The 25667-nt window shown below is 40.1% G+C and overlaps 1 protein-coding gene across 1 annotated transcript in view; it reads left to right on the forward strand.

Moving 5' to 3' along the window:
• The window catches only part of SLC28A2 (solute carrier family 28 member 2), a 76931-nt gene extending 57218 nt beyond the window's left edge, over nucleotides 1-19713 (forward strand). Inside the window, exons 10-21 of the mRNA XM_059059376.2 lie at nucleotides 893-1006; nucleotides 1361-1438; nucleotides 1892-1972; nucleotides 2418-2498; nucleotides 3869-3994; nucleotides 4077-4207; nucleotides 4639-4807; nucleotides 4986-5183; nucleotides 5775-5856; nucleotides 7537-7635; nucleotides 7802-7913; nucleotides 18480-19713. Of these exons, the coding sequence (XP_058915359.1) occupies nucleotides 893-1006; nucleotides 1361-1438; nucleotides 1892-1972; nucleotides 2418-2498; nucleotides 3869-3994; nucleotides 4077-4207; nucleotides 4639-4807; nucleotides 4986-5183; nucleotides 5775-5856; nucleotides 7537-7635; nucleotides 7802-7913; nucleotides 18480-18597 (1389 nt within the window). The 3' untranslated portion in view covers nucleotides 18598-19713. The remainder of the gene's footprint in view (nucleotides 1-892; nucleotides 1007-1360; nucleotides 1439-1891; nucleotides 1973-2417; nucleotides 2499-3868; nucleotides 3995-4076; nucleotides 4208-4638; nucleotides 4808-4985; nucleotides 5184-5774; nucleotides 5857-7536; nucleotides 7636-7801; nucleotides 7914-18479) is intronic.
• Nucleotides 19714-25667: the final 5954 nt, after the last annotated feature.

Below are 25667 nucleotides of genomic sequence, written 5' to 3' on the forward strand. Positions count from 1 at the left end.
ATGGGAATAAAACACAGACCTACTAGAGCATGGACTTGAGGATGTAGGGAGGGGGAAGGGTAAGCTGTGACGAAGTGAGAGAGTGGCATGGACATATATACACTACCAAATGTAAAATAGCTAGCTAGTGGGAAGCAGCTGCATAGCACAGGGAGATCAGCTCAGTGCTTTGTGACCACCTAGAGGGGAGGGTGGGAGGGAGGGAGACGCAAGAGGGAAGAGATATGGGAACATATGTATATGTATAACTGATTCACTTTGTTGTAAAGCAGAATCTAACACACCATTGTAAAACAGTTATACTCCAATAAAGATGTTAAAAAACAAACAAAAAACCCCCCCAAAAAAACCCCCAAACAAACAAAGGCATAGAACTAAGTTCTTAACAATCTCTGGAATTGGCCCCTTTGACAATTTTGCTCCTAAGTGAAGTTTAAAGTTCTCACAGGCCCTAGACCATTTATTTTCAAACTGTAGGTTTGTTAATGAGCCTTGATATCAATTTTGTGGATCCAGGCCAGTGTTAAAGAAAAAACAAACAAAACAAAAAATAAAGAAGGAAAGAAAGAAAATAGAATACAATAGAGAATCAGCTTACATTGCACATAGTAATATTAAAGTATTGGTTTATGATGCTTTTATATGTATGTGTGCGTGTGTCTGTGTGTGAGGTCTAACCTGTAGACATAGTTTTGAAAACCACATAGACGTATGCGGCTCTTTATATACTACTGCCCTATTTCCCCCTGCTCCCTGTTCCATCTTACCCCAGATTTACTGTTAACATGCTAGGTTGGTTCCAGAGTACACGTACCCATGTTTAAAACCCCAGCCAGTAATGAACATGTCGGGTTTAGAGCTCACATTAGAATAACGTTCTTATTGGTCCCAGGTGTCCTGGAGGGCAGTGCTTTGGGGCCTAGGTCTTCAGTTTGTCTTTGGGATCTTGGTCATCAGAACTGATCCTGGATTTAATGCATTTCAATGGCTGGGAAACCAGATTCAGGTATGAGAAACTGAATATGAGAGCTCTTTTAGAACCCTAGAGAAAGGAGACTGGGGGAAAGCATGAGGAGATCAGGTTATGTCTTGTTAGTGATGGTGGTGGGTGATCTGGTGGGGAAGGAGAGAGTATACTGGGGTACAACTAAGCATACAAATAAAGAGAATGGAACTGCTGAGTCCTCTGTCATTCAATGAGTAGCTCATAGTGACTTAGGCTGCTTCCCATGCTGTCAAAGGGAGGCCAACCTCAGTAGCAGCAGTAAGTCCTCATCATACATGAGGCTGATTCTATCTTCCCTGTGTCATTTCTGGCTTCACTCTTGTTCTGTCTCTCTTTTTTTTTTTTTTTTTTCAGATTTTTCTCAACTATACTGTGGCTGGTTCCAGTTTTGTTTTTGGGGATATGCTGGTCAAGGATATCTTCGCTTTTCAGGTCATATGTTTCATGAGCAAGAATGATGGTCAGTGGCAGTTAGAGTGAGGGGGATAAAGCGAGATGATGAAGATGTGTATCCAAGACATCAGCCAGTCTATATACCAATTTGACCCTAAGAAGAGGATTCGATCTTATCCATATAGGAAGCAGCATTAATCTCTTGCCCTTTGATCATTGTCATACTGAAATTGGAATGAAATAGGGATGGGAGAACAAGACTCAGAAAACATCTCCTTGTGGCTTAGTATTGACGGCATAATAGATTTGCAATACATTTAAAATTTATTCTTAGACTAGCTTGTGTTTAAATATCCAGAGTATCTATACTGTATCAGCTGTGCTTGGGATGCTAAGAACTTAACTTAGAGACCTGAAACAGAGTCTTCTTATGGCACACAGTTGCACATTCAGTGTAGTATCTCACTGGTTGCCCCATCATTCTCATTATAGGCCTTACCGATCATCCTTTTCTTTGGATGTGTGATGTCCATACTTTACTACCTGGGCTTTGTGCAGTGGGTAGTTCAGAAGGTGAGTCATTCTCCTGCACAGTCAGGAGGTGGGCCTTTGTCTTGTGATCTATAAAGAGGCATGAAGATGGCACTTACTTTGGGAAAAAATGATCATATGTCAGATCTAGAGCGTTAGAACCAATGTGAAAAGCAAACTTTCAAGTGTGCCTGATATCAGGTGCTCAGGACCAGGCCCTAGGCAGGCTGAGGGGCAGAGCAGGGAGAAAAAATGGGCTGAACTGCCATTTCATACTGAGTTTTAATCTACTTTTTCTGGAAGCCAAGAGTCCTGAGTCCTGAGTTCTGGTCCAGGCTCTGTTTGTAACTTGGTTTGTGGTCTCGGCCTTGTCCCTCTTCTTCTCTAGGCCTTAGTTTCCTTACCAACATAATGGAGGAGGAGTTTTGATGGATACACCCCAAGATTTCTGCTAATGTTAATGGTTTGGATCTTTGCATCCCTTTAGATTGCCTGGTTTTTGCAAATCACCATGGGCACCACTGCCACAGAGACCCTGGCTGTGGCAGGAAACATCTTTGTGGGTATGGTAAGCACCCTGAGGCCTTCTGATCTTTTCTCTGGGGAACAGAGACTATGGCAGAAAACAATTTGAGAAATGTATGCTTTCTTTTTGAAAAGTCAAATAGATGAAGACTGTATGGGCAGCCAGTCACTCTGATGAAAGAAAACTTGGGACTCAGCTCATTGCTTTCACCTTTCATACCTAATAATACTTATTTGGGTGTATATAATGAGGACATACTTAACCACAGATCCAACTTCTTACACAGGAATTTAAGGAAATGGCCTGGTCCAAGTCATCCCCCTTCAGGGGCTATGAAAGATGTTTCCTCTATATTCTGGTTTCTTCCTGTGACCTTTGTTTTCCAGGGTCTCTAAGGAGACAATAGCTTGCCTTGCTCAGGGCTAACACCAAAGCTTGTCCCCATAATACTTGTTTGATACATTTGTCTGTATGGAGTAGGTGTTCAATATATGCTACTGACTGATCAACTCAATGTTAGGGACAATGGCTTGTCAAACTGACAAGGAATTAGTATTGAGGTCTTTCTCTCCTAAGGCCCTAGGCTGCTTAATGGTATTTGAAATGTTCTCAGAATACTTCTGTACACTTCTACCATAGCATGCTGCATTTTGCTGAAATTCTCCATAATCAGCTTGGTTTCCTCTGCTAGACTATAAAGTCCCAAGAGTAGGAACTTTGCCTTATTCATAGGAATGTCCCTAGCATATCATATAGCGCTAGACATAGTTGTCACTCATTAAATAATAAATATTTCTTAGGTCAGTGCTAGATATATTTTACATAGTTAGGTCTTCATAATTTCATACCATTTTCACAAACATTATTTCTTTTGATTCTTTCATCAACATTGGGATTCAGTCATCTATTTGCAATTCATTTAATGAGTACATTTTAAGCAATTAATATGTACTCAGTAAGTACACTATACTAAAGTCATTCACTAAGTATATAGTTTTTGTTTGTTTGTTTGGGCCACGCCACGTGGCTTGTGGGATCCTAGTTCCCCAACCAAGGATTGAATCCCGGACCTTGGCAGTGAAAGTGCAGAGTCCCAACCACTGGACTACCAGGGAATTCCCGAGTATATAGTTTTAGACATTGAGAACATACAAAAGAAATATACCATTTGTCTTCTATAGCATTCTAAATTTTAAATAGATGAGACAAACTGATAAGAAAACACATGAGAAGAGTGCTAGCCAGGATATGATTAGATGCCAGAGGTGTGAGCGAGACACTGGGAGAGCCTAAGAGCAGAGCTTAGTTTTGGAAGAGCACCCACACTGGAGGGATGTGTGCCTGGATCTGGGGCAGGCATTCTGGGATGGGGAGCTGCACCTTCTTGAATCTGACTCTCTTCTTTTTTATAGACAGAGGCACCTCTGCTCATCCGTCCATACCTTGCAGACATGACGCTTTCAGAAGTCCATGCAGTGATGACTGGAGGGTTTGCCACCATCTCAGGCACTGTCTTGGGAGCCTTCATATCCTTTGGGGTAAGCATAGTCTGTTTGATCACTCTTGGGTGAGCCCAAGTCTGGGTTTTGTAGACACTCATTCCTGAGTCTGGCCTTACAGATTGACGCATCATCCTTGATTTCTGCCTCTGTGATGGCTGCCCCTTCTGCTCTTGCTTTGTCAAAGCTGGTATATCCAGAAGTGGAGGAGTCCAAGTTCAAGAATAAGGAAGGGGTAAAATTGCCCCGTGGGTGAGTCCAATGAGGCATATAATTTGGGAGATGGTGAGGTCAGGTGCAGAGTCAAGAGTGGTGCTATGGTGGCAGAGGCTTCAAGTCTCCTGGAGAAGGAATAATATGATTCCATATCCCCTTTTGTCTACCTCTGCCTTTAGCTAATCATGTTGATTTTTTTCTTTTGTTTAACCCTCCCACCTGCCTCTCTCTTCTGCATGCCATTATCCTCTGTCCTTTGTGTCAGTACCATTTCATGGCGATTAAATCTGATACTGCTTCAGTGTAATTTCCACAAAAAGGGTCACTAGGAACCCCCATCACCTCTCAAGTTGTTCCTGCACTCTCCTGTTGCACTCCTGCACTACTGGGACACTGGGACAGCTCTTCTCTGAGGAGCCGAGATTACTCTAGACACCGTATTCTTCCCCTATGCCCAATAACCACAGGAAGGAGAAGAATGTTCTGGAAGCTGCCAGCAATGGAGCCACAGATGCCATAGGCCTTGCTGCTAACGTAGCAGCCAACCTGATTGCTTTTTTGGCCGTGTTGGCCTTCATCAATGCTGCCCTCTCCTGGCTAGGGGAACTGGTAGACATACAGGGACTCACTTTTCAGGTAAAGGATTCCATTTGTTGAGCTGTCCCTCTCCGATGTGTTTAAGTAGTCCTTGAATTGTGTATGTCCTCCTGACCCACAGTGCACTGAGGGAGCGTGGAGAGGAGAAGGGTGGAGGAGACTGAGTCAAGGCTCCAGAGAAGTCTTTGTCTCCTGACTGTCTCTTTCTCTCACCCAGGTCATCTGCTCCTATATCCTAAGGCCCGTGGTTTTCATGATGGGTGTCGAGTGGGCAGACTGTCCGATGGTGGCTGAGATGGTGGGGATCAAGTTCTTCACGAATGAGTTTGTGGCCTATCAGCAACTGTCTCAATACAAAAACAAACGTCTCTCTGGAGTGGAAGAGTGGATTGGAGGCGAGAAACAGTGGATTTCTGTAAGTGACAATCTAGAAAAGCATAAACAGTCCAGGCAGACAACAAGTGTTACACTAAAGTTTAACACCCACAGATCCCTTTCCAGGGTCCCAGGCCTGACCACAAAGCAAGAGTAACAGTATGCTTAGCTTCGGTGACTGAGCTGCCCTGAGGTCAGTGTGCTAGTCCCCTACACTCTGACCCAACTCTCTCTAGAATGTAATTACTGAGCCTTTACAGTTGGGACAGTCCAAGGAGGATACTATTTCTGATAGTCTAAGGTCTCCTTCTTCATTTATAAGTTTAAATTGCTATAAACTGAGCTCCTTTTTTCTCTTCCTCTATCTCTTTTCTCTCAGTCATCCTCATTCCTAGGCCTTCTCCTAATTCATAGGCTTCAACAAGAAGAGCATTGGGTAAAGAGGCCATGGTGGTTCCATATCATTATCCCTATAATAACTCATGAAGCAATTATTTTCTGAGCATCCTTTCCATATACCTTAGAGTAGCACACACAAGATTGGGGGTTCTAAGTACTCTGGAACGTCTATCATGATTATACGACTGCGCACATAGGACTGAGTTTACTTATTTATTTTTGTTTTCCCTAGGTGAGAGCCGAAATCATTACAACATTTTCACTCTGTGGATTTGCCAATCTTAGTTCCATAGGAATCACACTGGGAGGCTTGAGTGAGTTAATTCATTTTCCCAGCTACCCAATATGCCAGCCAGTTCCCAGCATCTGTAGTGGGCAGTCCTGGTGCTTCAGTATGAGTTGAGACCAGTTAGAGAAGCTGATGTGAAATGGGCCTCTCAGGTGGCAGTTAATTTGGAGTTAAGGTAATCATGCTACCTGACTATGCATGAAGCCCAGGCTGGGTTTGCAATCTCAACTTCTGTCATTTTTTTACCTTTCAAATGGAGGCCCCAAAGACCAATTTCATTTTTATTTTCCCTATGAGGAAGACTATAATGCTATTATTTTTATTTTGCCATTAAATGGACATAGTGCATATATAGGTAAAGTAAACGTATTTTGTTTTTTATTCAGTAGTGAAGGTACTTTCTGAAATTATGCTGCTCACCAGTTGTAACTTCACAGAATTAGGCATTGCACAAGGAATCAAAGGACAAATAAAAACAACAGACACATAAGGCAGATAGATAATTAGAGCAAATGGTGTGAAGTGTTGGATTAAAAGCTACCAGTAACCAGGTGTGGGAGGAGTGAGTATGTGAAGCATACATAGATAGATACAATTAGATTGCTGAAAATCTTGCTGAATGGTGATGGCTGGAGGAAATAATATGAGGAAAGTGGAATTGTCCTTGAAGACAGGGGATTCCAAGAGTTTGGAAGATCCAAGTGAGAAATAGAGTGTAAGAAAAATACAGCTCAGTGTGTCCATTTTTTATGGCACTCATATTCTGGGCTAGAATCATTAAGTTGAATTACTTGGTAGCTGATCAAACAATTTAAAGGTTAAACAAATTCCTTTCAGTTTATCTTTTTCCCTTCTGTTAAACACTTGTCTGTATTCTAATTCTTTTTAAAAAAATATTTATTTATTTATTTTTGGCTGTGTTGGGTCTTCGTTGCTGCGCACAGGCTTTCTCTAGTTGCAGTGAGCGGGGGCTACTCTTCGTTGTAGTGTGTGGGCTTCTTTTCGTGGCTTCTCTTTGTTGCTGAGCATGGGCTCTAGGCGCGCAGGCTTCAGTAGTTGTGGCTTGCGGGCTCTAGAGCGCAGGTTCAGTAGTTGTGGTGCACAGGCTTAGTTGCTCTGCAGCATGTGGGATCTTCCTGGACCAGGGCTCGAACCTGTGTCCCCTGCATTGGCAGGAGGATTCTTAACCACTGCGCCCCCAGGGAAGTCCCTTTATTCTAATTCTGATGCCTGATTACAATCTGTTTGTGAGCGTGTCATCCAGTAGTGGGATATGCATCAAGTGACTAAGGCTTAGGTGAATGTTGCCCTCTTTATTTCTCTGGCTCAAAATAGTCTGTCTAATTCTGTCCAGGTTAAGAATGCAGATTTCAACTAGTGAACACCCAAGGCATTTGCACCTGTCTGGAGCAACCCAGGGCATTGCTTAATTCAGATATATCTTGGGAATATGCACGGAACCACTAAATAGTTAGGGTCAGACACACAATCCTTGACCTGGGGAATGTCTAAGTTAGTGACCCCTTAGGACTAATGAATATACACACTTCTTAGGGTACCACTGTCCAGCCTCTGGTGGTTGGTGGTAAGAATGCTATTCATCTGCTGCATTTTGATCCTCAGCATTCTTCTAATGGGGTTTCATGGGGTATGCCTAATTGCCTCGTAGGGAAGAGATTGAATTATTTTGTTGTGTTGTCCGCAGCATCAATGGTACCCCACCGGAAGAGTGACTTGTCCAAGGTTGTGGTCAGTGCCCTCTTCACAGGGGCCTGTGTATCCCTTATCAGCGCCTGTGTGGCAGGTAAGTGTCTCAGCTTAGTCTCAGAATATTGTTTTAACTCTCCATCTCACATATGCATAGAAAAGTCACCAAATCTACAGTGTTCTCAATTTATACCCAAAGAATTAAGAACCTTAAGGAACATGTGTAAAATCCTCCCCTTAGCATCTCTGTCTGCTTTACCCAGGAATCCTGTATGTCCCCAGGGGAGCTGAAACTGACTGTGTCTCCTTCCTAAAAACAAGTTTCACCAATCAAACCTATGAGACCTATGTGTGCTGCAGAGAGCTCTTTCGGAGGTGAGTGAGCACTGGAATCCCTGCCCCTCCTCCTTTATGCTCTCCTCCACTCAGGAATCTTCTGGGAGTGGGGAGAAGTAAGGTCTTGAGGGTAACCACACAGATGCTGAATAGAGTGTATAAGAAGGGAGACATGTATTTGTGTTGGTCTAGATCTCCGTTTTTTTCTCTTATTAGATGCATACTCACTAGTAGCTCTAGCATGGACAAGTGACAGATTTTACCTGTATTGATGGGGCACTGAGAAGTGAAGGGTGAGAGGAAGTAAGGGAGGGTGGTTTCCCTGATCAGAAGTGATGTATTTATTGTGATTGGAACATAGATAAGTTGTAGGTGAAGACTAGGCAATGGTCCTAAGTGGCCAAAACCTTATGGCCTTCTTCAGACAGAAGTGAAGAATGAGAGAGGATAAAGTTGAATTGATAAAATCATGATGCATTCGGATAGTGTAAAAATGAACTTGTTTACCAATTTCTGGGATATTATTAGAATAGTCTTCTGGTTCGGCATGTAAGGAGCTCAGAAGTCACCACTCCATCCTAACAACAAGAAAAAAAACTGAACAGTCTGAAAAATCAATAACTCTTCTTGGATCTGTAAGAGACACAGGGCAAACTGCTCACCTGAAGATTGGAGGGACAGACAGGCAAACACATGGCTTACTGGAGCAGACTCATGAGTGGAAACTGCCACAGAATCCTGTGCTGGGGCAGGAAAACCTGAAACTAATTGCTGGAGCTTCAGTGAGGACAGGTCTGGATGTTAAAAACTCTGGGGGGACCCAGTTATAGGGGGCAACCCTACACTTTGGGGAGTTTTACCTCCGGGAGCTAGACCAAGTTCTCAAAGTAAATATCAGACAAAAACCTCCTCATTCTTCTGGCAGCGAGAGGGGAAAAGGAGCCATTTTGAAATACACCAGAGCACTCTGTTGTTTTAAACAAGGCCTGCCCTCAGGAGAAACTAGTCAACCAGAGCCTAACCAGCTGAGGTATTATCAGAGCCTACCTGACCTGGAAGAAGGGAAACACCCAACTAAAGCCCACTCTAGCCATCCTATCCCACTTAAAGGGGAGGAGAAACTGAGAAACACTTGTGAAGCTCATAGTGCAGAGGCACAGGCTCGCTAAAAGCCTGAGACCTAATCATAGGACCACAGAATGCTTCCCCTCCCCTACACCTCACCACCACATTACTAAGGCCTATTTACAGCAGTTCCTTTTTTGGGTACATCATGTCCAGTTATCAAGAAGAAAGTACAAGGCCGGCTAAAAGGCGAAAAACACAATTTGAGGAGATAGAGCAAGCATCAAAACCAGACATGGCAGAGATTTTGATTTATCAGAGTGGGAATTTCAGACAACTATGATTTATGTGCTAAGGGCTCTAATGGATAAAATAGACAGCAAGCAAGAACAGATGGGCAATGTAAGTACAGAGATATAGGAATCCCAAGAAAAAACCAAAAAGAAATGCTACAGATCAAAAAACACTGTAACAGAAATGAAGAATATCTTTGATGGCTTACTAGTAGACTAAACACATCTGAGGAAAGAACTCCTAGCTTGAAGATATATCAATAGAAGTCTTCAAAACTGAAAGGAAAGAGAGCAAAGACTGAAAAAAAAAACCAGAATGGAGCATCTAAGGATTGTGCGACAAATACAAAAGGTGTAACACACATAATGTAAATACCAAGAGAAGAACAGAAGAAATATTTGAAACAATTATGACTGAGGATTTCTCCAAATTAATGTCAGACACCAAACCACAGATCCACGAAGCTCAGAGAACACCAAGCAGCATAAATGCCAAGAAAACTATACTTAAGCATATTTTGAAATTATAGAAAATCAAAGATAAAGAAAAAATACTGAAAGAAGTCAGTTGAAAAAAAAGAGAGTATATCATTAAGCTGAAAGAACTAGTTACAGGACACAAAATGAAAGATTTGAGGGGGCTTCCCTGGTGGCGCAGTGGTTGAGAGTCTGCCTGCTGATGCAGGGGACACGGGTTCGTGCCCCAGTTCGGGAAGATCCCACATGCCGTGGAGCGGCTGGGCCCGTGAGCCATGGCCGCTGAGCCTGCACATCTGGAGCCTGTGCTCCGCAATGGGAGAGGCCACAACAGTGAGAGGCCCGCGTACCGCAAAAAAAAAAAAAAAAGAATGTTTGGTTCTGCAAAAGCAAAAGATGTGTGTATTAGTAGTGATATATGTGTGAATGAAGAGAGTTCTGAGAAATGAGGCTGAAAGATCTTATAAGGCCTTGTATGAAATGATAAGGAATTTAAACTTTGACTTATAGAATTCTTAACACTGGTATGTTTTTTCAAAAGGTCATGCTGGTAGCCATTTGGATGTCAGGGAGATCAATAAACACATTGCTGTAATACTCCCAAGTAAGAGATGTTGAGAGCTGATACTAAGTAGTTGTGAGGATGAAGATGCACTAGAACAAGGAGAATCAATAGGATTGGTTATTGAAGTGAAGGGCAGGATAAGGATGACTGTACCCTTTCCAGCTTGGGCAAGTGGGTCTGAGGGATTCCATTCATTCACTGACGGGAAGAGGACTAGTTCCAGGAATGAGAGTAAAGGGGAGAGATTATGGCTTAATTCAGGTGGATATGTTGACTTGGAGATACCTGTGGGACCATCATGTTAAGCAACTCACAAACCAACTTGGGTCTGAAGTTCAGGAGAGAAAAAAGAACTGGAGATAGATTTGGAAGTTGTCATTAAGTAAATGATCTGTTCAGTATATAGGTAGATGTTTGGGTACCAGCTCCTTAACAGGTTACTATGGTTAAGTTAACAGACATTACCCTCCTGTGTTTGGAGGTTTTCACCAGAGAAAGCAACCAACATCCTCTGAAAAAATGATCCTTTTAATGAATTATAAACTGGATAGATCATTGGTCTGGCATAGTTATGACTCCCATGTTCTTGGGGAAGTTCAGTGGATGTCATTGTAAGCATAGTCTAAAGTAAATGAATGAAGTGAAAATTGCTAATTTGTGTTTAATGATGAGTTGTCTTTACATCACTGAACTTCACTAAAAAATTAGTAGAATACTCTTTCCTGGTCATTTCTGCCTTCAAAATGAAACTGACTTTTTGCCTAAAGTCATATACTAAGCATCATTAGTGTCTAAAATCTGAAAGAGATAAGGTTTTTGTCCAATTCATTCATGCTAAATATATTTGGAGTGACTCCTGACCAAGATAACAACAAAGGAGGCTTAAATTTCCCTCTTCCTATGGATGCACCAAATGTACAACTACACATGGAGTAATTCCCTCTAAGAAAAATCCAGAAACTAGCTGAATGACTCCTACAACTGAGAAAATACCCACATTGAATTGGGTAGGAAAGGCTGAGAAACAGTCTCATCATAAAACCCACCCCTGGCACAGCACCATATAATGGAAGGGAACTCCCAACTCTAAGCTTATCCCTAAGCAGTGAAGGGTTTAGACTGAACATCTAGTGCCCCAATTTTTAAGACTGTACTGTGCCTACCTCCCCACCACCCCCCGCCTGCCTCACAAGGCTCAGTGTAGAGGAAGCAGTCAAAAATGTCCATCTCCCACTTTTTCCCTGGAAGGGGTTTGACTGCATACTTTCCAGCTGGTGCCTGAGAGTCCAGCTTCTAATCAGTCTGCATCTAGGTGCTGGCTTCAATTCTCCTCTTTGGGACACTAAAGAGACCCACACTGAGACACATTATAATTAAACTGTCAAAACTAAGACAAAGAAAGCATAGATAAAGGCAGCAAGAGAAAAGCAACTTGTTATATACAAGGGAACTCCCATAAGACTATCAACAGATTTTTCTGCAGAAACCTTACAGTCCAGAAAAAAAGTGGGATGATACATTAAAAAGAAAAAAACTACCAACCAATGCTTGGTAATGCTTTACCTGGCAAAGTTGTCCTTCAGAATTGAAGGAGAGAGTTTTTCAGACAAGTAGAGGTAGCTATACTTATATCAGACAACATAGACTTTAAGCCAAAACAGTTATAATGAGAAACAAAGAAGGTCATTATATAGTGATAAAGGGGTCAATTTATCAAGAGGATGTAACAACTGTAAATTTTTATGCAGCCAACATGGAGCACCTAAATATATAAAGCAAATATTAACAAATCAGAAGAGGCAACAATACAATAATAGTAGAGGACTTCAGCATTCTACTTTCAACAACAGATAGATCATCCAGGCAGAAAATCAACAAGGAAACATCGGACTTAAACTACATGTTAGACCAGATGGACCTGACATTTACAGAACAGTCCATCCAACAACAGCAAAATACACATTCTTCTCAAGTACACATGGAAATTATCTGATAGATTATATGTTAGGCTACAAAGCAAGTCTTAATATATTTAAGAAGACTGAAATTATAACAAATGTCTTTTCTGACCACAATAGTATGAAACTAGAAATCAATAACAAGAAAAAACCTGGTAAATTCCATATATATGGATATTAAACAACATGCTCCTGAACAATGGGTCAAAAATGAAATAAAAAGAGAAATAAAATATCTTTACTCACCACAAGGAAAAATCTGTAACTGTGTGAGTTGATGGATGTTAACTAAACTTATTGTGGTAATCATCTCACAATATATACCTATATCAAATCATTATATTGCACACTTTATACAATGTTATATGTCAATAATATCTCAATAAAACTGGGGGGAAAAACTTGAAAAAATATCTTGAGACAAATGAAAATGGAAACACAATATACCAAAACTTATGAGGTGCAGCAAAATCAGTTCAAAGAGGGGAGTTTATAGTGATAAACACCTACATTAAGAAAAAAAGAAAGATCTCAAACAACCTAATTTAACACCTCAAGAAAAAGAAAAACAAAGTCCAAAGTTATAGAAGAAGGGAAATAACAAAGATCAGAACAGAAACTAATGAAATAGAGACAAAAAAAGACAACAGAAAATTTCTATGAAACTAAGAGCCATTTGTCTTAAAAGACAGACAAAATAGACATATGTTTAGCTAAGCTAAGAAAAAGAGAGAGACGTTTTCTGACTCAAAGTCAGAAATGAAAAAGGAGGTATTACAATTAATAACACAGAAATACTAAGGATTTTGAGAAACTACTATGGAAAATTATATCCTAACAAATTAGATAACATAGAAGAAATGGATAAATTCCTAGAAATATACAACTGATTAAGACTGAATGATGAAGAAATAGAAAATCTGAACAGAATGATTACTAGTAAGGAGATTGAATCAGTAATCAAAAACCTCTCAACAAAAAAAGCCCAGGACTAGACAGGTTCACTGGTGAATTCTTCCAAACAGTTAAAGAATAATTAATACCAATCTTCTCAAACTTTTTAAAAAAACATAAAAGGAGTGAACACTTCCAAATTCATTTTATGAGGCCAGAATTACCTGTTGCCAAAGCCAGACAGGGACACTATAAGAAAAAATTACAGGCCAGTATTCCTGATGAACATAGATGCAAAAATCCTCAACAAAAATTAGCAAACTAAATTCAACAGTACATTAAAAAGGTCATGGGCTTCCCTAGTGGCGCAGTGGTTGAGAGTCCACCTGCTGATGCAGGGGACACGGGTTCATGCCCTGGTCTGGGAAGATCCCACATGCCGCAGAGCGGCTGAGACCGTGAGCCGTGGCTGCTGAGCCTGTGCGTCCGGAGCCTTTGCTCCGCAACGGGAGAGGCCACAACAGTGAGAGGCCCGCGTACTGCAAAAAACAAAACAAAAAAAACCCAAACAAAAAAACAAAAAAAAAAAAAATAAAAAGGTCATACACCGTGATCAAGTGAGATTTATTCCTGGGATGCAAGGATGGCTCAACATACACAAATCAATAACTGTGATATAACACTGTAACAAAATGAAAGATAAAAACCATATAATCATTTCAATAGATGCAGAAAAAGCATTTGACAAAATTCAACATCCTTACATGATAAGACTCTCAACAAATTGGATGTAGAAGGAATGTATCTCAACATAATAAAGGCCATATATGACAAGCCCACAGCTAACATCATACTGAATCATGAAAAGCTGAACACTTTTCTTCTAAGATCAGGAATAAGACAAGAATTACCACACTTACCACTTTTAATCAGCATAGTATTGGAAATCATAGCCAGAGCAATTAGTCAAGAAAAAGAAATAAAAGGCACCCAAATCAGAAAAGAAGTAAAACTGTCTCTGTCTGCAGATGACATGATCTTATACATAGAAAATCCTAAAGGCTCCACCAAGAAACTGTTAGCACTGATAAACAAATTCAGTAAGTTGCAGGATACAAAATAAACATACAAAAATCATTTGTGTTTCTATACAATAACAAGGAACTATTGGAAAGAGAAATTAATGAAACAATCCCATTTACAATAGCATCAAAAAGAATAAAATACTTAGGAATAAATGTAATCAAGGAGAGGAAAGATCTCTACAGTGAAAACTATTAAATAATTGATGAAAAAATGGAAGGGATAAATAAATGAAAATATACTCCATGTTTATGGATTAGAAGAATGAATATTATTAAAGTGTTCATACTACCTAAGGTGATCTGCAGATTCAATGCAATCACTATTAAAATTCCAATGGCATTTTTCATAGAAATAGAAAAAAAAAATTCTAAAATTCATATGGAACCACAAAAGACCCCGAATAGCCAAAGCAATCTTGAAAAAGAAGAACAAAGCTAAAGGCATCACACGTCTTGATTTTAAAATATATTACAAAGCTATAGTAATCAAAACAGTATGATACTGACTTAAAAATAAACACAGAGATAAATCAAACATAATAGAGAGCCCAGAAGTAAACCCATGTTTTTTCAACAAGGGAGCCAAGAATATACAATGGGGGAAAGCGTAGTCTTTTTTTTTTTTTTTTTTTTTTTGCGTTACGCGGGCCTCTCACTGTTGTGGTCTCTCCCTTTGCGGAGCACAGGCTCCAGACGTGCAGGCTCAGCAGCCATGGCTCACGGGCCCAGCTGCTCCACGGCACGTGGGATCTTCCCAGACCGAGGCACAAACCCATGTCCCCTACATTGGCAGGTGGACTCGCAACCACTGCGCCACCAGGGAAGCCCAAGGGTAGTCTTTTCAATAAATGGTGTTAGCAAAACTGTATATCCCCCTGTAGGAGAATGAAACTGGATCCTGTCTTACACCATATACAAAAATCAACTCAAAACGGATTAAAGACTAACATAAGACCTGAAACCTTGAAAATCCTTGAAGAAAATGTAGGGAGTAAGCTCATTGACATTGGTCTTGGCAACGATTTTTTGGACGTGAAACCAAAAGCAAAGTCAACAAAAACAAAAATAAACAATTGGGGGACTTCTCTGGTGGCACAGTGGTTAAGAATCCTCCTACCAATGCAGGGGACATTGGTTCGATCCCTGGTCCAGGAAGATCCCACATGCTGTGGAGCAACTAAGCCCGTGAGCCACAACTACTGAGCCTGCACTCTAGAGCCCTCGAGCCGCAACTACTGAGCCCACACGTCACAACTACTGAAGACCGCGTGCCTAGAGCCTGTGCTCCGTGGCAGGAGAAGCCACCGCAGTGAGAAGCCCATGCGCCACAACAAAGAGTAGCCCCTGCTTGCTGCAGCTAGAGAAAGCCTGTGCACAGCAATGAAGAATGAACACAGCCAAAAAATAATAAAAATTTTAAAAAGCAAAAAACAAAAAACAATTGGGACTTCATCAAACTAAAAAGCTTCTGCACAGAAAAAGAGACCATCAACAAAATGAAAAATCAACCTACAGAATGGGAGAAAATATTTGCAAACCATATATCCCATAAGGAATTAATATCCAAAATATACAAGGAACTTATACAGCTCAATAGCAAAAAAATCCAAGTAATCCAATTTAAAATTGAGCAGAGGGTTTGAATAGATATTTTTCCAAAGAACTCAACCAAATGGCCAACAGATACATGAAAAGGTGCTCGATATCACTAACTAGCAAGGAAATACAAATAAAAACCTCAATGAGATATCACCTTACACCTGTTAGGATGGCTGTCATAAAAAAGACGAGTGATAGCAAATGCTGGCAATGATGTGCAGAAAAGGAAACCTTTATACACTCTTACTGGAAATGTAAAATGGTACAGTCACTATGGAGGTTCCTGAAGAAATTAAAAATAGAACTACTACCATATGATCCAGCAATCTTACTTCTGGGTATATATCCAAAGGAAACAAAGTCACTATCTGTACTCCCATGTTCACTGCAGCATTATTAACAGTAGCCATGGTATGCAAACAACCTATGTGTCCACTAGCAGATGAATGGATAAAGAAAATGTTGTGTATGTATACAATGGAATGTTAGTCATCTTTACAAAAGAAGGAAATCCTGCGATTTGCAACAATGTGGATGAACAATTACACTAAGTGAAATAAGCCAGACAAAGGCAAATACTGCATGGTCTCACTTATATGCAGAATCCAAAAAAAAACCCAACAAAAAAAACTCATAGAATGGTGGTTGCCTAGGGCTGGGGCATAGGGGAATAGAGAGAAGCTGGTATAATAGTACAAACTTTCAGATATAAGATCAATAGGTTTGAGGCCCTAATGTATAACATGGTGGCTATAGTTGATAATACTGTATTATATAATTGAGATTTGCTAAGAGAATAGAACTTAAGTGTTCTGACCAAAAAAAAAAAAAAAGTAAATATGTGAGGTGATGGATGTGTTAACTCAATGTTGGGAATCCTTTCACAGTATATGCATATGTCAAATCATCATGTTGTACACTCTATACATTACAATTTTATTTGTCAATTATACCTCCATAAAACACACATACATATATACATACACACCAAGCCTGAGCTATTTTCCTTTTTCAAGAAGAAAGTGGCTTTGGAGTACCATCTCACTATTTAGAAAAAATTCAATTCTAAATCATTACAAGGAATAAATCTTGCTTCAGTGATGTTTGGACAGGAAATTCCCCAAAGGACTATGGTTATGAACTGGACAGAGAAGCAGATACATTGTATAGGATTTCTTGTATAGGATTTCTTGCTAGTACTATCTTGGGCATGAATGAGAAAATACACTTAATTCTGTCCTATTTATTGGTAGGCCAAAAAGTTCCTTCAGTTTTGAAGTAAAAATAAAAGACACATTTTCCATTTTCACAAAGAACTTTATTTGAGCAACATATTCACTGTTTTGTTCCACTGCCTTCTGCCATTTTTCAGGCAGCTTCATAATTCCGTCTTCCCAAAACTTTTTATCTTTTTGAGCAAAGAATGGTCCCAGGTGCCTTTTATAGTCTTTCAGGGAATTGAAATTTTTTCCATTAAGAGAATTTTGTAAAGACTGAAATGAATGGAAATCCAAAGGTGCAATTGTCTGGTGAATATGGTGGATGAATCAGAACTTCCCAGCCAAGCTGTAACAGTTTTTGCCTGGTCATCAAAGAAACATGTGGTCTTGCCGTACCCTAATGGAAGATTATGGATTTTCTGCTGACTAATTCTGGACGCTTTTCGTCGAGTGCTGCTTTCAACTGGTCTAATTGGGAGCAGTACTTGTTGCAATTAATTGTCTGGTTTTCCGGAAGGAGCTCATAATAGAGGACTCCCTTCCAATCCCACCATATACACAACATCACCTTCTTTGGATGAAGACCAGCCTTTGATGTGGTTGGTGGTGGTTCATTTCGCTTGCCCCACAATCTCTTCCATTCCACATTACTGTACAGTATCCACTTTTCATCACCCGTAACAATTTTTTAAAAAACAGAATGTTTTCATTACATTTAATTAGAGAATCGCATGCAGAAATACGGTAAAGAAGGTTTGTTTTGCTTAACTTACGTGGAACCCAAACATCAAAGCAATTAACATAACCAAGCTGGGGCAAATGATTTTCAACGCTTGATTTGGATATTTTGAGTATATCAGCTATCTCCCGCATGGTATAACGCTGATTGTTCTCAATATCTCGATTTCATCACTATCAACTTCAACTGGTCTACCCAACTGTGATGCATCGTCCAGTGAGAAATCTCCAGCATGGAACTTTGCAAACCACTTTTGACACGTTTGATCAGTCACAGCACCTTCTCCATACACTGCACAAATCGTTTTTTTTTTTTTTTGCATTTCAGTTGCATTTACCTTTCTTGAAATAATAAAGCATAATATGCTGAAATGTTGGTTTTTTCTTCCATCTTCAATATTTAAATGGCTACATAAAAATTCACCAATTTTGATAAGTTCTTTTTTAAAATTGCATGCTGATATGACAGCTGTCACAATACAATCTAATACAATTGTTTCAAATGAAGTTAAAGACAACTAAGTGCTACTAGAGCCATCTTATGGAAAAAACCGAATGAACATTTTGGCCAGCCCAATATTTGGTCATTGTGATTGGATTCATTAATAAGTTTCTGTTTTTGTTTTCACCTGCTTGGTAGAACTTATTGATACATCTTGTTGCATTGTTTTTATCTGACCCACTATGTATCTCTCTGGCTTTTCATTTCAGTACCTCTCTGAACGGCACCAACCCTCCTTCTTTTCCTGGTCCCTGGGAAGATAAAGAGTTCAGTGTCATAGCCCTTGCTAAATGCTGTGACCTCTACAACAATGCTGTCTGTGCCTAAAGCTGGTCCATTTCTGTAACAGTCCTGATCTGGATGGCTTTTTGATGGCAAAGTTATTTTCGTACTCAGAGTTCTCATTCTACACCTAACTCACCTTGATCTTTAATAGTAAATGTAAAATATTCATTTTGGTTCATTGTATGTCAGTAATGAAAATTAGCACTCGTTTTTCCATTTTTTGGCTGAACCAAATAAGAAATTCCTTATGGGCTCTGTCTGAGCTTAGAGTTGAAATAATAAATATTACTATGTAAAAAAATGTCTCGCAAACCTTGCTTCTAGTTGCCATCTTAAAAATTATGTGATGCGTGCCAGAACTCTTCTATATATGTTCTGGTAAAACAAATATGGGAGGCAGGCACAGTCTGCCTTGGAGTTTGATGAGTGTCATTCCGCTCTGCCCCTTACTGAAAGAAGATGTATGCAGGCAAGTTATTCAAAATCTTGTACCAGTTTTCTTATTGTAAACTGGGAAGAATGATGTTTGCCCTGTTCACTTCAAGATTATAATAATCAAAGCAGTGTGTGGAAGTTCTTGGAAGATGTAAAAAGTGATTCATGACTGTCCTAAAGATGCTACCAGAAAACTACTAGAGCTAATCAATGAATTTGGTAAAGTAGCAGGATACAAAATTAATGCACAGAAATCTCTTGCATTCCTATACACTAATGATGAAATATCTGAAAGGGAAATTGAGAAAACACTCCCATTTACCACTGCAACAAAAAGAATATAATATCTAGGAATAAACCTACCTAAGGAGACAAAAGACCTGTATACAGAAAATCATGACACTGATGAAAGAAATTAAAGATGATACAAATAGATGGAGAGATATACCATGTTCTTGGACTGGAAGAATGAACATTGTGAAAATGACTCTACTACCCAAAGCAATCTACAGATTCAATGCAATCCCTATCAAACTACCACTGGCATTTTTCACAGAACTAGAACAAAAACTTTCACAATTTGTATGGAAATACAAAAGACCCCGAATAGCCAAAGCAATCTTGAGAAAGAAAAACGGAGTTGGAGGAATCAGTCTCCCTGACTTCAGACTATACTACAAAGCTACAGTAATCAAAACAGTCTGGTACTGGCACAAAAACAGAAATATAGATCAATGGAAGAGGATAGAAAGCCCAGAGGTAAACCCACGCACATATGGTCACCTTATCTTTGACAAAGGAGGGAAGGATATACAGTGGAGAAAAGACAGCCTCTTTAATAAGTGGTGCGGGGAAAACTGGACAGCTACACGTAAAAGAATGAAATTAGAACACTCCCCAACACCATACACAAAAATAAACTCAAAATGGATTAAAGACCTAAATGTAAGGCCAGACACCATCAAACTCTTAGTGGAAAACATAGGCAGAACACTCTATGACATAAATCACAGCAAGATGCTTTTTGACCCATGTTCTAGAGAAATGGAAATAAAACCAAAAATAAACAAGTGGGACCTAATGAAACTTCAAAGCTTTTGCACAGCAAAGGATACCATAAACAAGATGAAAAGACATCCCTCAGAATGGGAGAAAATATTTGCAAATGAAGCAACTGACAAAGGATTAATCTCCAAAATTTATAAGCAGCTCAGACAACTCAATATGAAAAAAGCAAACAACCCAATCCAAAAATGGGCAGAAGGCCTAAATAGACATTTCTCCAAAGAAGATATACAGATTGCCAACAGACACATGAAAGAATGCTCAACATCATTAATCATCAGAGAAATGCAAATCAAAACTACAATGAGATATCATCACACACCGGTCAGAATGGCCATCATCAAAAAATCTACAAACAATAAATGCTGGAGGGAGTGTGGAGAAAATGGAACCTTCTTGCACTGTTGGTGGGAATGTAAATTTGATACAGCCACTATGGAGAACAGTATGGAAGTTCCTTAAAAAACTAAAAATAGAACTACCATACGACCCAGCAATCCCACTACTGGGCATATACCCTGAGAAAACCATAATTCAAAAAGAGTCATGTGCCAAAATGTTCATTGCAGCTCTATTTACAATAGCCAGGACATGGAAGCAACCTAAGTGTCCATCATCAGATGAATGGATAAAGAAGATGTGGCACATATATACAATGGAATATTACTCAGCCAGAAAAAGGAATGAAACTGAGTTATTTGTAGTGAAGTGGATGGACCTAGAGACTGTCATACAGAGTGAAGTAAGTCAGAAAGAGAAAAACAAATACCATATAGCTAACACATATATATGGAATCTAAAAAAAAAAAAAAAAAGAAATGGTCATGAAGAACCTAGGGGCAAGACGGGAATAAAGATGCAGCCCTACTAGAGAATGGACTTGAGGATACAGGGAGGGGGAAGGGTAAGCTGTGACAAAGTGAGAGAGTGTCATGGACATATATACACTACCAAACGTAAAACAGATAACTAGTGGGAAGCAGCCGCATAGCACAGGGAGATCAGCTCTGTGCTTTGTGACCACTTAGAGGGGTGGGATATGGACGGTGGGAGGGAGGGAGATGCAAGAGGGAAGAGGTATGGGGATATATGTATATGTATAACTGATTCACTTTGTTATAAAGCAGAAACTAACACACCATTTTAAAGCAATTATACTCCAATAAAGATGTTTAAAGAATAAATAAGTAAATAAATATATACAAAGAAAAAAAGTGTTTCATGACTCTGTATGTGGAATCATTACTATAAAAGTTATTGTAATATATAATTAACACATAATTGACAAATGCTTCACTTATGTTGGCTGGAGTTGCCCTGAAGTAGACCTCGGATGTTATCTGAATACTTTGGGAAGGATGCTGTTAGAGGTACCCATTTGAGAATGAAAGTTGCAGTTTAATGCCCTTTACTTATAGCTTACTGGGTTTCATTTCATTTTTCTTTTTGTATCAAAACAATGTATCATAATGGGCATTTGGACAATTTAAACACTTGGATAAAATATATAATTGACAAAATTTTTTAAAAATTATGTGATGTGGGTGTGCTATAAATGTGATTTGGTATGTAATGTGTACTGAGGTGAAAAGCTGTATTTCTTGGAGTTCTGTGGATGAGCTGGGTTTTTGGTACTAAAGGTACATATGAAAGTTCCATGAATATTTAATGATAAGATTTTTCTGGCTGCCACACATTCATAAACCTGAAAACTCTTTAACATCATTACACAGTAAACAGTTTTTCCTATATGCAAACTTATAAGGAATATCCGTTTCTTAGAGGCCCTTACTTCATTTTAGTATTCTGCTTTAGTGCCATATTTGCTTCAAGTTTACAATGACTCTTTTAAAAAGGTGATTTTCGGCAGGGAGGGGGGACAGTTTGTCCTCCCAGAGGACATTTGGCAATGTCTTGAGATATAATTAGTTGTCACAACTGGGGGAATGCTACTGACATCTTCGACGGAGTAGAGGCCAGAACTGCTGCTAAACATTCTACAATGCACGAGTTAGCCTCCACAACAAAGAATTCTCTGGCCCCAAATGTCAGCGGTACTAAGGCTGAGATACTCTGATTGAAAATATTTAACATATTTCTTATATCTAATATTATTTATAGTATTAATAATATTATAGCCTTAAGGAAGAGTTTCAAAAGGATGTAGGAGTTCCTCAAAAAGTTAAATTTACCCCCTGGCCCCACAGTTCTATTCCTTGCTATACCCAAAAGAACTGAAAACAGGTATGCCAACAAGTACACGTACATGCATGACCATGGCAGCACTATTCATGATAGTCAGAAGGTGGAAACAGTCCAAATGTTCATCAATGGCTGAACGGATAAACAAACTGTGTTATGTACATACAATGGAATTCTATTCAGCCATAAAAAGCATGAAGTACTGATATATCCTACACAGAAGAACCTAGAAAACATTATGCTAAGTCAAAAAGCCAGACACAAAGGCTTATTATTGTATGTTTCTATTTTGTATGATTCCCTTTATATGAAATATTCAGCATAGATAAATCCATAGAGACGGAATACAGATTGGTGGTTGCCAAGGGTGTGGGGGGGGAATAGGGAATTACTACTTAATGAGTATGCAGTTTTACTGTGGGATGATGGAAAAGTTTTGGAACTAGATCAAAATGGTGGTTACACAACATTGTGAATGTACTAAATGTCACTGATTTGTTCACTTTCAAATGGTTAGTTTTATGTTATGTGAATTTCACCTCAGTAAATTTTATATATATGTAAAATTTATATATAAATATATATATAATTTTATATAGAGAGACTATTTGTATGTTCCTTTAGCTAGTCTACCTTCTTCCATTTCACAATTATCTGAGCTCAGAACCTCTTGATCTGGGCTTCCGTGGTGGCACAGTGGTTAAGAATCTGACTGCCAATGCAGGGGACACGGGTTAGATCTCTGGTCCAGGAAAATCCCACATGCCGCAGAGCAACCAAGCCCGTGCACCAAAACTACTGAGCCTGCGCTCTAGAGCCCGCGAGCCACAACTACTGAAGCCCATGTGCCACAACTACTGAAGCCTGTGCACCTAGAACCCGTGCTCTGCAACAAGAGAAGCCACTGCAATGAGAAGCCCACGAACTGCAGAGAAGAGTAGCGCCTGCTTGCCACAACTAGAGAAAGCCGTGCACAGCAATGAAGACCCAACGCAGCCAAAGATAAATAAATAAATATCTTTATACTTTAATAAAGAAATACGTTAAAATAAAGTTTATTAAACTTTATTAAAGTTTATTAAATAAATAAATATATAACTTTAAGTGGCGAGGGGGTGGTGGTGTGATGAATTGGGAGATTGGGATTGACTATCCATATAGTTATCTTATGGATAACTAATAAGAACCTGTTGTACAAAAAAATAAAATAAAATAAATAAATAAATAAATAAATAATTCTATTTTAAAAAGAACCTCTTGGTCTTCCTTCCAGTTTCCTGTCCCAACTTCTCTCCCTTATTTTCCAAACTTGAGGTAAAAGAAAACGAAGCCTCAATAAAGAAACGTGCTTCTTGTCCTGCACGCTGATTTTTACCCTAGCCTAGTTTCTTTCTGAGAGGCAGCTGAATGCAGTGGTTGGTGGTACTGGACAGTAGGCCAGATTACCTGGGTTCTGCTTTGAGCTCTGCCACTTATCCCAGAGGATCATGGGCAAGTTCCTTAACGTCTCTGTGCCTTGGCATCTTTGTCTGTAAAATGGGGTTAATGGGACCTACCTTTATAGTTAACGGTTGTGAGGTTGTAAAGGGATCAAGGGTGTCCGCTCACTGTAAGCCCAATGTAAGGGTTAGCTACTATTACCATTTAAGGAGCTGAGTTCACAACCATGAGTTTATTGAGTTATGTATGAAATTTAGTTCACACGAGGATGGGTATGGGGTGGAGGGATCTTCTTATCTCCTTTCAGGGGAATGGGCTGGCCTTCTAACTCTGTCTCCTATTTCAAGCAAATCTGGTCTCAACTCTCACACTTAGAGGGCCACCCTGTAACAGCCGGAAGCGTGACAACACCATCACCAGCAGAACAGCCTCACAAGCGGGAGGAACGAACAGGAAAAGCTGAGCGTAATACGGGCAAACCCAATGCTGCCTCCTGGGGCCAAGAGGCACTCGCAGGTGAGCACGGCGGAGACCGGGGTGGAAGTGCGCTGGGCGGGCCCGGGTTGAGTTCGAAGTGCCTGGTCAACCCGTAGGGGAGGCGCAAGACGGGGACCAATAGCCCTCGGGCTCCGTCCTGGGGGCGGGGCAAACATGCAGATTCCCATGGCGCATGCACTTGACCTCCACAAACAAGTCTCCCTGTTTCCATCCCTGATAAAGGAGTCTTAGGCAGAAAGAAGAGAGGAGCCTGAGGAAGAGCGGCCAAGAGAAAAGACTGGAGAACTAGGAAGGGGGCTGTGTTGGGATGTAGGAGCAGTAGTGGGAAATGTTGCAGGAAGGGGGACCCCTTCCAGGGCCCGAGAGTGGGCTCTTGTCTAACACTCGGAAATGAATTGTCGGAGGAGACACACGTGCTGACAAGGTGAGAGACTTTATTGGGAAGGGGCACCCAGGTGGAGAGCAGGAGGGTAAGGGAACCCAGGAAGGACTGCTCTGCCACGTGGCTCGCAGTCTCGGGCTTTATGGTGATGGGATTAGTTTCCGGGTTGTCTCTGGCCAATCATTCTGACTCAGGGTCCTTCCTGGTGGCGCACAACACCTCAACCAAGATGGATTCCGGCGAGGATTCTGGGAGGTTGGTAGGACCTGTGGACTGGCGTCTCCTCTTTCCTTTTGACCTTTCCCATATTCTTCTGGTTGGTGGTGGCTTGTTAGTTCCGTGGTCCTTACTAGGATCTCCTGTCGTAAAATAACTCATGCAAACTGTTACTGTCTTTGCCTGGCCAGAGCGGGTGGTTTCAGTCAGTGTTTCCCCTAATGGAAGGGAGACTGTGGAAATGAAGAAAGGAGAGTGGCCGACTGGATCACTGAATGGGTAGAGTCTGTTCTTGCAAACATTACACCATCAAAAGCCTCTTTTGTGTATAGTATTCCACAACCTGCAATTTTTGCTTATGTGTGTGGACATCTTTCTAGACCGGTACATGTAAACAGTTTGTGTTAGCCTCCCACTTCTGACTCTCCTTTAGATGCCTGAACTACTCTTGGTGAAATTCTTTGGCTAAGCTATTGGTTGTCAGACATTTAAAAGGTTATCCCATCTGTGGGAATAATTGACTTTCAAGATAGGAATAAAAAGATTAGAAGCTGGAAGATCTGGATTCTAAGTCCTGTCCTGAGTCCCTTTCAAGCCACCTGAAAGTTCTTAATAATTCGAAAGCTTAATTTCCACTTCTGCTGATAATTATAATAATGAAGGTGATGATAATAATATCTACCTTATAAGTTGCTAGAAAATTTGAATTAATAATATATATGAAAAAAGTACATTATGTAAATGATAAGGTGTGCCAAAGCTATTCTTTTCACAAGTAGTTAAAGTGCACGGATTTTTTTTTTTCCCTTTGGGCTCTGCTGTGCCGCATGCAGGGTCTTAGTTCCCCGACTAGTGATCCGACCCGGTCCCCCTG

The sequence above is a fragment of the Kogia breviceps genome, chromosome 3 (genome assembly GCF_026419965.1).
Source record: "Kogia breviceps isolate mKogBre1 chromosome 3, mKogBre1 haplotype 1, whole genome shotgun sequence".
Classification (NCBI taxonomy): Eukaryota; Metazoa; Chordata; class Mammalia; order Artiodactyla; family Physeteridae; genus Kogia; species Kogia breviceps.